Raw genomic sequence first — 11433 nt, forward strand, 5'->3', positions numbered from 1 at the left:
CAAGCAAATAAACGAACTAACTAATTAACAAACAAACAAACAAACAAAACAGTATATAAAATCAAAACAGATAAAATCAGAACAGTAGATAAAATCAGTAGTTAAATGTAAGTTTTGAAATTTAAGCTTAAAGAGTGGATTTGGTGCTTTATTCAAATGCAGCTGAGAACAGGTGAGTCTTCAACCTGGATTTAAATAAACTGAGTGTTTCAGCTGATCTGAGGCTTTCTGGGAGTTTGTTCCAGATATAAGGAGCATAAAAGCTGAATGCAGCTTCTCCGTGTCTGGTTCTGACTCTGGGAACTGATAAAAGACCGGATCCAGATGACCTGAGGGATCTGGATGGTTCATACTGGGTCAGGAGGTCATTGATGTATTTTGGTCCTAAACCATTCAGAGCTTTATAGGCCAGCATCAGAACTTTAAAGTCTATCCTCTGAACAGAATGTTTTGGTTGTTTTCTGCACTAAATCATATCTAACAAGACCTTTTGGATTTATTTTTTAAAATAAAATCCAAAAGATTGTTGACCTTTAGAATTGCACATGTACACACCTTCATACTGAAATCATGTAGTTGTTTCTTTCACTAAGCTAAAGCACTTAATTTTTAAAGTTTCTCTTACCAGCAGTTCTGCTAACTAACAACTTTTGGTGGGATTAATGGAAAAAGATGCAAAGGGATGGTGGTTGAACAGCTGAACGGGTCATAGCGTTCATGAGAAACTGCCAGTTGAGCAACCTAAATCTTTCAGATCATCAAACAAATTTTAATATTAGACATCGATGTGGAAGAATTTAGGTTCTTCTTTGCAGATTTGTTGAAATTCAACCACAGTGGAGGGTTTGTGAGCATAAATGGCCCGTTTAAGGTCACGCCAAAGCGCCTCAGTTGGATTTAAGCCCACACTTTGACTATGTCACTCCAAAACCTTCATTTTTTTTCAGAGTCGTGCAGAGTTTGACTTACTGGTGTGTTTTGGATCATTGTCAACATTCCTCCACAGCAATGATAGTTGTAGCTGCCAGACAAAAGGAAAAGGGCAAATACGAGGCTTGTGGAGATGGCGACGTGTGCGACAGAGGAATATGACAACAGGAAGTGTTGGAAATGAATGATCTGCTGAGGTGACCCCAAACAGGAGCAGCTGGATGAAGGTTAGGATTGGCCTTGCGCATAAATGCTTGTCAGACCTGGATATTACAACACTACTGTCGCATTTTGCTCATATTATGAAAGTTTATTTCACACAGCGAGAAATAAATGGGCACATTGACAAGAAAATAATTTACAAAGCTAAAACAAGTAATCAGAGGCTACTTAGTCTAACTTTTAAATATTTTCTGGTGTAGAAATCACTGTGGACCATTTAAGAAAAGTGCTGAAGTGATTAAACATCATATATAACATTGCCCTGAATTCACATTTAAAAGTCACATGGTACCTAAGCTGAGATATTGAACACATATGGTGACTACCTACTCCAGGATGCCAGTCTGATGGCTTCATTTATAATTGAAAATAATAATAATAAAAAAGCTTTATCTATATATATCTATATCTATATATATCTATATATCTATATATCTATATCTATCTATACACACATAGATATAGACATAGATATATACAGAGGAAAAAAAGAAACATTTATCTACAGCAAATACAGCAGGTACAGATAATATCATAGAGACATGAGAGCACTGTGCTCATGGCTGTGAAATTGCTATGATTTGATACACCCTCTGTGGTCTGGGCACCATAAAAACAGTAAATGATCTGCCAATCATCAAATGTCATTGTTTAATACAGCCAGATTCCTGACACATCCACAGGGCATGTCTTGGTCCTTAAAGACACTGGAAAGTAGACATATAGACAATATTATGCAATATCTTAAAATGATTTTATACACAGAATAAAATTTAAGAATATTACCACAAATGTTCCTTTCCTTATACAGTTTATCTTCTTGCACCTCTTTCCTTCCACATGCCTTTGCAAAGTGAAGCTATGCTCTTGCAGCAATCATGATAATAATCCCCACTTTGTTTCAGTCTCTTATTTTACCCCTTAATGGGGTCAGAAGTTGCTGAAGATCTCTTGTTTCTTGCTCCAGTCCATAGGGGGTGCTCTTTTCCTGTTGCGGCTGCCCAGGACCTTTTGCTTAGCCTCGGCAGCTGTTGGGCTAAGACGCAGACCGCTGTCCATAAAAGGGTCTGGAATATGACTGTCATCCTCATCAGGGATCTACAGTACACACAAACACACTTTCTTTAATTACACTATCATTTTCAGATCGTATTGTTGATCTCGCACATCATTTCTGTGTAGGTTCTGACTCATACAGGTCACGGTAGTCTTAGGAGCTTGAAAAGAAGGTGACTGTGCCTAAAAATCAAAAGGCTGAGAGTCCCAAGGTGAGGCCTATTAGGTCACCAGATGCACGGTGTGGATTCTCATCAGGTGTGAGTAGGGATTGAGGCTCCTGGAAAGGGATCTCAAGAGTGCATTATAAGTCCCTGAGAGTTGGTATTGTAAGCCACGCCCTCTGTTCAAAGAAGTCCAGTCACCTTCTTTTTAAGCCCTAAGATGGGTCTCATAAATAATTCCTCTCTCACCTGAAAGCTCATGTCTGAGCTGCTGATCTCTGACTGGGTGGTGGAACTTCTGGAGGACTGGGACGCTGAGCTGCCATTGGTACGGGACTTGGGAGACAGTTTTGTAATCAGGGAGTTTGTCATGGTGACGTTTATTATCGGTGCCTCTGTGGCAGAGAATTCAGTGGTTGGAGAGGGCGTAGGTGGCTCACTCTCAGGGGCTGGGTCATCCACACACACTTCTGTGAAAACCGAAACAATAATAAGCATCTCCTCTCAAGAACAAAAATAACTGTGTCTAATAGCACAGGCACTATTTAACCTTTAATGTGGGTGATAGTAGGTATGATTCCCAGTCTGTTAAAGAGCTCGTCTGTCTCCTGGTCCACCACTAGGAGGCGTACTTCATCCCCTGCTGCTCTGATGAGGCCTACGACTTCTGAGTGCCTCAGGCCCTCTGTGGTCACTCCATTCACCTGAGACAGAAAACAAAAACAGAACAGCATTGGAGACAAAAACAGCACAATTAAAGAGCCTAAAGGCACGACACAGGACAAAGAATAGAGAGTGGCTTTAAAACTACGTGACAATCAAAAGGTATGAAAAGATCAAATCCAGAATGATTTGCATGAATTCCCTTCCTGCCTCCTCACACTTCCTTTACCCAACATAGAATAAAAATCTCTGTCCGTGAGTATCCCATAAGACTTCACTTTCTTTTTGCCAGTAAAAAACATCGCTTTCCCACACAGACTGACAGGAGCTGATGTTTTTATCCCAAAATTAACGACAAATAAATGAAGACTTCCAATAATCACCAGGTATTTAAAAAAAAAAATGACTAAATGATTTTAGTTTACCTGCAATATTCTGTCTCCAGGACGCATGCCTGAACTCTCAGCAGGTGAGTCGGGATCCACGGCACGTACAAACTGTCCACGCTTTTTCTTATCGCTGTGCAGATTAAAGCCATAGCCTTGCTGTCCCTTTACCATCTGACACAAACGGGGAAGGAGCTGAACGGCTGGCTCTGGCGAAGGCTCTACCTGCAGCTATAAAAGAATGAAAAAGAAAAGCAAAGATTACTTTTACTTTTAACAAAAAGTAATGTTTAAATGTTTTCGATAGCGATGGAGAAGATACACATTACCACAACACTGGCCAGTTGAAACTAATGAGAGGTGAGGTCAACCAAATTAAATCTATTTCCCCTGAGTTTGTGTGTGTATGTATTAATGCAGTATAATCCTTAACATTTAACTCAATAATGTTTGATATACTGATAAGGCTTAACATTTAATAATGTTATAAGATGAATAATGTACAACCTAAAAATTTCCATTAGAGAGAATAACACCAATACTGAAGGGCAAGCAAACATTTTGAAAAGGTCTGAGGACTCTTTATAAACTTTACAAAGGATTTGGATTTTACAAAATAGCTGTCAATAGAAACTAAATACCGCATGGATGCCGTTTGATTTTGTGGCAATTGTTGCCTGGTTGTTATTATTTTTACTTGTTAAAAGAAAAAAAGAGCAGAAATGAGCTCTACCATGAAGCAAAAACTACTCAGGAGCCGTATTTGGGATACCTCCTCTTTCTCCTCTTTATGACATCATACAGAGCCAAGAGTGGGAAAAAAACAGCCTACTCTTGTCGGTCAGACAACCTGAGACTTTGGCTCATATGGGTTACTTTTACATATGCTGATAACACTGTTTCAGACTTTGTCCATGTTTAACAGAGACATTGATGATGAACCTTTGATTAAATACATGAACGCAGATTCGATGTAATAGACTTAAGGAGTTTATAATCATGTGAGATTCAATGCCTGGAAAAGAAAACGTCGACTATGTCAGCGTAGCTTGCTGTGATATGAAGTATACTATAAACACATTATATTTTATAGCAAATTATGTGATAAACACTTAATACAATATAAGGTTCGTAAAGATCCTTTATCTGAACTTACTCCACCTTATAAACTGGTGACTCTCAGTTTACAGCAATTAGCCACAACATTGAAACTGGTTGTCTGATAAAATGGGAGGTGGGTTTAGTATTTAATTCAAAAGAATATACTAGTGTCCTGTAAGAATTAACTGTGTGAAGAACTCACTATTCTTTACATATTTATCAAATATGTAACGTTTCACGCTGTTATACAGTAAGCAGCAGCTCCGAGTTCTTGACACAGAGGCGATCCTTTAAATGTGCAATATGTAGAAATTGTTGGTTAGGTTGATATTTTGTTTTTATCCAATCCTAATCTAGTTTGATGTCAAAATGTCTTTTTTCTAACAAGAAACAAGCAAAAACGTCACAGTACAGCTGCCCCAAGATATCATTTATAACAAGGCTCTTGTATTGGATTGCAACAGATTGTTCTGGGCATTCATTCATTGTGGTGTATCAGCTTTCAGTACAATGGTGTAATGACAATATGATCATATCAAATTATTTTTTGACATAATTCAGTTCTAATAAGTTTCACACGTACATTACGAGTCAAAATGAACAGAACAGACGTTTTTTTGCACACTTAAGATATTTTGCTATATGCAGTTTTACATTTCGTGTGCAAACTTCCACAGGTGTGGAGGTGAGAGTGTTAGGCTGTCTGTTTCTCTGGGTTAGCTCTTTGATGGATTGGCTATCACACCAGGGATCAGCTACAGTTGCCTCCACCTTTCGGTTGGATAAAAGAATAAGGTGGAGGTTTACCTTACACAATATTGCGGGTGCACTAAAAGTTGATCAGAAGGTAGTGGTTGCCAGGTTGAATTAGTAGTCTAAGTGGATCTGGCGAAAACACATTAAGCCCAATGAAGGGCCTAATCTCCTGTGACAAGAATTGGCACAGCGTATGACTCAGCTGCTGCTCAGACCTTGACTTTGGCTTATAGTACTAGGTACATGCTGGCTTTGTGTGTGTGTGTCTCTGTGTGTTTTGCACCAGTGACTTGTATTAGTCCTTGTCCTGAGGGTAGCATTTAATATTGACTGTTGAGTGACGCAGTTCTGACTACACCTTCATGGGTAAGCTGGCCTGAGGGCATTGTGACAGATCGCTGTGCTCTCTGCTCAAACAAAAACTGAATGCAAAGCACTCACAACTCCAGGAGTAGCAAACATATATGAATAACTACAGTGCGGAAAGGTTCATCCCTGACTGTCAGCTTTAGCTAAGGAACAACACAGCAACTGTTTTTAAAGATCTCTGTTATATTATAGACGGATTAGCTGTATTTGTCATGTTGACCCAAAATAGCTGACACATCAAAACTGCAGGACATGCTTATCTGGAAATATCTCAACTGATCCATTTGAGGATCTAAAACTTTTCCTCTGTAGATAAAATATTTGCATATTATATTAATGATAATCAAATAGGCAGGTCAACACACAGAATTAATTGCCTGCAATGGAAAACACTGTTTTAGAGCCTTGCTTCAGGTTTAAAATATCTTTGTATTTTTGCTCTAATTGTCAGACAAAAAGTCCTTTTTGGGCTCTTGAAAACCACATTTTAATAATTATCTGACAATAAAAACAATTAACTGAATGGTAAACGCAGAAATCTGCACACTAACAGATGCTTTTTTCTATATCTATCCTATAACATCTAAGCAATAACAAATGATATATTGTTTTTAGTCTGAGTCTGAGTAATTGAACACAGCAAGTGGAAGCGAAGTGTGTCTGTATGCAGGTAGCATTTCTGTGACTAAGCCAGATCAATGTGCAACTGTAATACCAGCCAACACTGTAGTTATATTAGACTGTTGTATATGGGCATCTGCTTCCATAATAACACCACGGAGCAATGAAAATGTGTCTGTATTTACACGTACCATGACGTGAATGTCAGTCACAAGACAAATGACACAGAAGTGGAGAAATTAGAGCCACTGTGTCTGTGTATGTGATGTGCTCGTCAAGGGCATAAAAATTTTGTCTCTTGTGCACATCTGCAAAAAAGTATATGTATCATATGCACAGAATTATCCTTCTGTGTAAATGATACAGGCAGCTGCAAAAAAAAGTTCAGGTCCAAAAAAATCCCAGATGTAACTATAATATAGAAAATCCTTTAGCAGCATCCTCCATCATATGTTTCCTGTAGCTACTCATGAGACTTTTACAGCAACAAGTAAGAATTCTGGAGCATTCCTCCCAACAAAACTTCATCAATATTTCTAGGATGCCAGGATTGAATACGCTTGTTCTGATCCTGTCACACAGTGTGTTTGGTTAAGGTCGGGACTGTAACATGGTCAATCCAGGTTTATTTTTCCCGTGGCATTGCCTCTGAGACCAGTGGGAGACACAAACTAAGCGTCTGGTGGTTACAAGCTAGTGCCCAGATAAATCTGTGCCGTGGTACCACTTGGGTAATAAGTACTTTTTAAATCATCCCTGACATTCTCCTGTAAAATTTAGATTTCACGGTTGCTTCATTATTTCAAAACATTTACGAGCTGAGGTAGCAAACAAGCCTTGGGAACAGTTGGGATAAAGTTCTGATAATGACATTGCTTTTGTGTGTGTGTGTGTGTGTGTGTGTGTGATGTCTTTATAACACAACTTTTAGAGATTTTGTTCGACTGGAAGACTTGACAACAAAGACTGTACGAAGCTGTATTGATTTTTGCAGCTGTGTTGCTGTGGGGTTGCTCACTTATTTTAGGTCTCCACAGGAGGTCCACTCCCATGGACAGTAGCAATAATTTGTCCCAGTTTGTTCTGGTCTTTAAAAAGATTTATGTAGCCCCTTTCAGCTACAACTCTATTGTGCTTTTCAGTTTTTGAGTTTTTAGACTTTGAATTAATTTGTAACTATCTTGTATCTTTAGTTTTAGTTGTTGTGCTTTGTTGTTTAGAGTCTTTACTTTAGAGTCTGGGTTCCCCTTACTTATGTTAGCATTAATCTCATATGGTTTTATGCTGTGAATATTTTGTTTCTCAGTTGTCTGTACTCTTCAGTAATTACCCTTCTGTGTATATATATTTGCGGGCTCCTTTTGTCTTTTGTGAATGCCTCTATTTAAAGTCCCTCATGGCTCTCAGTTTATGTTTTAGAATTAAGTGGACTGGATTTCTATATTTTTGCACCTTGTGGAGTTTGGCTTCCTAGTAAAAAGTTCATTTTTATGTTTACCTGGTTTACCTATGAATCCTGGATTTTGGTCCACTTCCTGCACTGCGTCATATTTTATTTTGTCTTGTATTATATTTTCACACTAATTATGTGCCTACAAAGCAACTTTAAAACATCAGAAATCTAAAAGAAAAGGCCCTTGCAAATGATATGTTAGAGACTCACATTGTTCCCTGCAGAGGGGGTGGCCACAGTAACACCTGCACAACATAATGTAAAGCTTAGTTAACTTTTAGTTTGAGCAGCTGTTGGCTGTGGTGTAACATTGATGTAGAGAGATTTCTTATATTTCGTTTTATTCTTTATGCAAACCTTTTCCTGAAAATAAGCTGCTGTAATGGCCATCAAAGCAACAGCCGCTATTTGCTCTGCCTTGAGCTAAACAGATGGCAGTCTGACGTGAGCCACTGGCCTTAAAGATCCTGGTCCTCTTTGTTTATATCCCAAACAGCTAAATCTCTGACAGCCAGTTGCTGTTTATTTCTGCAGCAAGACTGACATTACAACGTCACATTGAGGTCTGGTGGGCACTTTTGGAAATTTTGTTTTTGCTCCATCACACACACTGAAATTTAGGACTTTAACCCTCTCAGGCTCAAATTAAACTTTTTGTTGCTAATGCACAACCAAGTCCTGCAGTGGTACTCCTGAGTAAAAAAAAATCATAAAATATGTATGTGGGGTAATCAGGTTGTTAGTTTTTAACTGTTGCAAATTGGCAACGCCCGCCTCAAGAGGGTTAAATGATTTTGTGTTTATTTTGTTAACAAAGAATTTACAACAAGAATTTTTTGCAGGCAGATGCAGTGCAGACTCTCACTGAAGCAAAATAAGAACTTTGCTAGAAGGCTCACATTTTTCGACTGTTTTAATGTAGCCTGTAGTCCTGCTGTACTTCACCTCATTATTCTCTGTATATAAAACAGAACAAAGTTTTAAGACTATTTCAACTACAACTTCACACTATATTCTCAAAATAAAAGTCTGTCTAAACAATAACTATTGTATTGTGCACTGTATTTGTCACTGGTGTTCAGTCAGGTGGGAAGAACCAGATTACATCAATGAGAGGTGATGATGCTCAAAGAGACAGCACTCTTTAATTACAGCTAAATTCTGTATTCTAAATGTTCGCACCTGTCTGAGACAACAGTGGCTTAAAACTGATGTAACAATGACCTTTCATCATATTTAAGCAGATTCCTGAATCACAGGAAATGCTAAATATAGAGCAGTAATATTTGACAATGCATTTTGACTAGAGAGGAAAGTAACAAGTGTGTTTCTGCAAACCTGTGTGGGTGTAAGACTTCTGTAACACAGACTGAAATTTCAATGCAAACAGCCTCTATGTTGCATCATAGTATATTCCCTTACCACGCTACCCATGTGGCCCTATTACTGCCAGGCAAAGCATGCATAAAATGCTTCAAAATAATAGTTTTTCATTACAAAAATATATAATTATGATCAAGTTTTCAGGCATGCGGTCTCCCTATTTTTTACATTGATCCCCTGCATAGAAAAAAAACAAGCAATGAACCGAAACCATGGGGTGGAGCATTTTCACTTCTTGTGGATATCATCTCTGTCCAAGACAGCTAGCTCAATGAAACAGAAAGTGATTTAACCTCCCAAATAGTCCCCCCATCCTTTTACGCTTATCCAGTTAAGGGTTCTGGAGGGTGGGGGGGGGGGGGGGGGTGGAGCTTATCCCAACTGCCAAAAGGTAAGTAGCAGGGTACACTCTGGACAGATCACCAGTCTGTCACAGGGGTAAGACAGACAACCATTTGCACTCACATCCAACCTTATGGACAATTTAGAATTACCAGTTAACCTAACCAACTGCATGTCTTTGGGAGGGATATAACCCACAGGAACACTTTTGATGGATTTGAACCCAGCACCTTCTTGCTGTGTGGCGACAGTGCTAACCACTGTGCCACTGTAAATGTCAGTCCAAGACACCTACCTCATAATTAATAATAATTATTTAAACTCCCACATACAATTTTATATTTTATGAAGAAATTCATGTACCTTCATCTTAATGTTTTAACCCCATTTAAGCGAGTTTCAGGAGGTCAGCCTTGTGATTTGTTATTGTTGGATTTTTTCAGTCTCACCTGTTAAGACAAGTCAACAGGCTTTCTAAAAGTACTTGTCTGAGACTGAATCCAGGCAGCTTGCCAGCCAAGTACAGATTAGTGCATGAGAAACATCAGGTCTTACACACTCTTAGCACATTAACACATTGGTTCACAGTAATCACATAGAATTATTTTGAAGACTCAACTGTTCCTCTGGTGCTCATAAAAAGTGTCTTGATGCTCACTCTTACCTCCGGGTCTGTCACGATACTTGAAGTCACGGAGGAGCTCTTGACCTTGCCTTGTGTGATCATGCGAGTGGGTGACTCTGCAGCTGGATAATGAAACACAGGAGTGTAGCTAGGCGTCATGGGTGAATTAGCTCTGGGAGAGATGCAGGGTGTCTGCCCAGGAGAGGGACGTGGGGAGAGGGTTCCCATCTCAATGGCCAGGTCCTCTGTGCAGGCCAGGCCATGGCTGCGGAGGTAGTCTTCTGTTTCTCTATCCACCACCAACAGTCTGGTGCGGTGGGGCACCTCACGGATCCTGTTCACTACCTTCAGAGAGGAGAAAGGAGTAACAGCAAGGAGTTTCATATATATTAAAATGGTTAGATGTGTCATTCAGTCTAAGCTGTTTACAATGAACTGATCAGCTCATTACATTTACATTACATTGCACTTTTGTGTTATGACAAAGGCAAAAAGTCATTCCCATCACAAAAGGCTCACACTGACCCATTTTACAACCCCACTCTCTCCTACTCCTCAGGCAAGAGAAAGTGGTCTAACAGGTACTCGTTGCATATGTAAGGGTTCATGGGCATTCCTGGATCATTTCAACCAAGCAAACACATGAAAATAAATATAAATTACCGAACCAAAACTCACTTGATGATGAGTTTCATTCTCTACATTCTCTCCGTTCACCTCCACCAACCGGTCACCTGGTCGCAGCCCGGCCAGGTCAGCCGAGGAGCCGGGCTCGACTTTGCGGATAAATTGTCCTCCTCTATTCCGCTCGCCATGCAGATGAAATCCATAGCCACGCTCTCCTTTGACCAAAAAACACAGCCTTGGTCTCAGCTCGATTTCCATCCCAGTGCGTCAGTAAAGGAGGGAAACAGGTTAGAAGGTCTCGGGAGAATAAGCAGGTGCTTTGCCTAAGAGCTGTGGAAACGCACTGGCTTTTAATCCAAAGTGGTTATGCGCTTCAGTGACCAAAAGATCAGCATCGCTTGGCATCCTGTGAGCCTTTAACTAATCCACAATTGTTCTGATGAAACAAATTAAAATGTAGGCTAAAAGTAATGAGTGCTTAATCCATCGTGAAATATCCAGAGCTGCAAATATGAGCGCACAAAATTGTGCAGAGTGCGCGTAAAATTGTGGTTAAAACCCCCCCCCCAACAAAAAACAAAACAAAACAAAAAACCACGGACAAGGACCAAGTCCCGTCCGTGAAAGGAATAATCCAAGAGATCAGAGATTAGAAAGCTGCTCCTGGCACGCAAAACTTAATTCTCTTCGACAGCCGGGCGTGTGTCCTCCTGTCCCACCCGGTGAGAGTGAGGA

At 39.6% G+C, this 11433-nt stretch overlaps 1 protein-coding gene across 1 annotated transcript; it reads right to left on the reverse strand.

Moving 5' to 3' along the window:
* Positions 1–1219: 1219 nt before the first annotated feature.
* Positions 1220–11433, reverse strand: nherf2 (NHERF family PDZ scaffold protein 2). The gene is made up of 6 exons (XM_026170193.1): positions 10750–11433; positions 10111–10416; positions 3461–3652; positions 2923–3076; positions 2622–2842; positions 1220–2250 (listed from the first exon to the last, which is right to left on the reverse strand). The coding sequence occupies exons 1-6, from the start codon at positions 10954–10956 to the stop codon at positions 2083–2085; spliced, it is 1248 nt and encodes a 415-aa protein (XP_026025978.1). The 5' UTR covers positions 10957–11433; the 3' UTR covers positions 1220–2082.

The sequence above is a fragment of the Astatotilapia calliptera genome, chromosome 6, assembly GCF_900246225.1.
Source record: "Astatotilapia calliptera chromosome 6, fAstCal1.2, whole genome shotgun sequence".
NCBI classification, from domain to species: domain Eukaryota; kingdom Metazoa; phylum Chordata; class Actinopteri; order Cichliformes; family Cichlidae; genus Astatotilapia; species Astatotilapia calliptera.

Excerpts from the sequence above, each read along its gene's own strand:
- nherf2 (XM_026170193.1), bottom strand. The coding sequence starts at position 10,956 with ATGGAAATCGAGCTGAGACCAAGGCTGTGTTTTTTGGTCAAAGGAGAG. Across the intron at positions 3,653-10,110 it reads GTATCGTGACAGACCCGGAG|CTGCAGGTAGAGCCTTCGCC; the intron begins GTAAGAGTGAGC and ends ATTCTTTTATAG. Across the intron at positions 3,077-3,460 it reads CTGGAGACAGAATATTGCAG|GTGAATGGAGTGACCACAGA; the intron begins GTAAACTAAAAT and ends TTTCTGTCTCAG.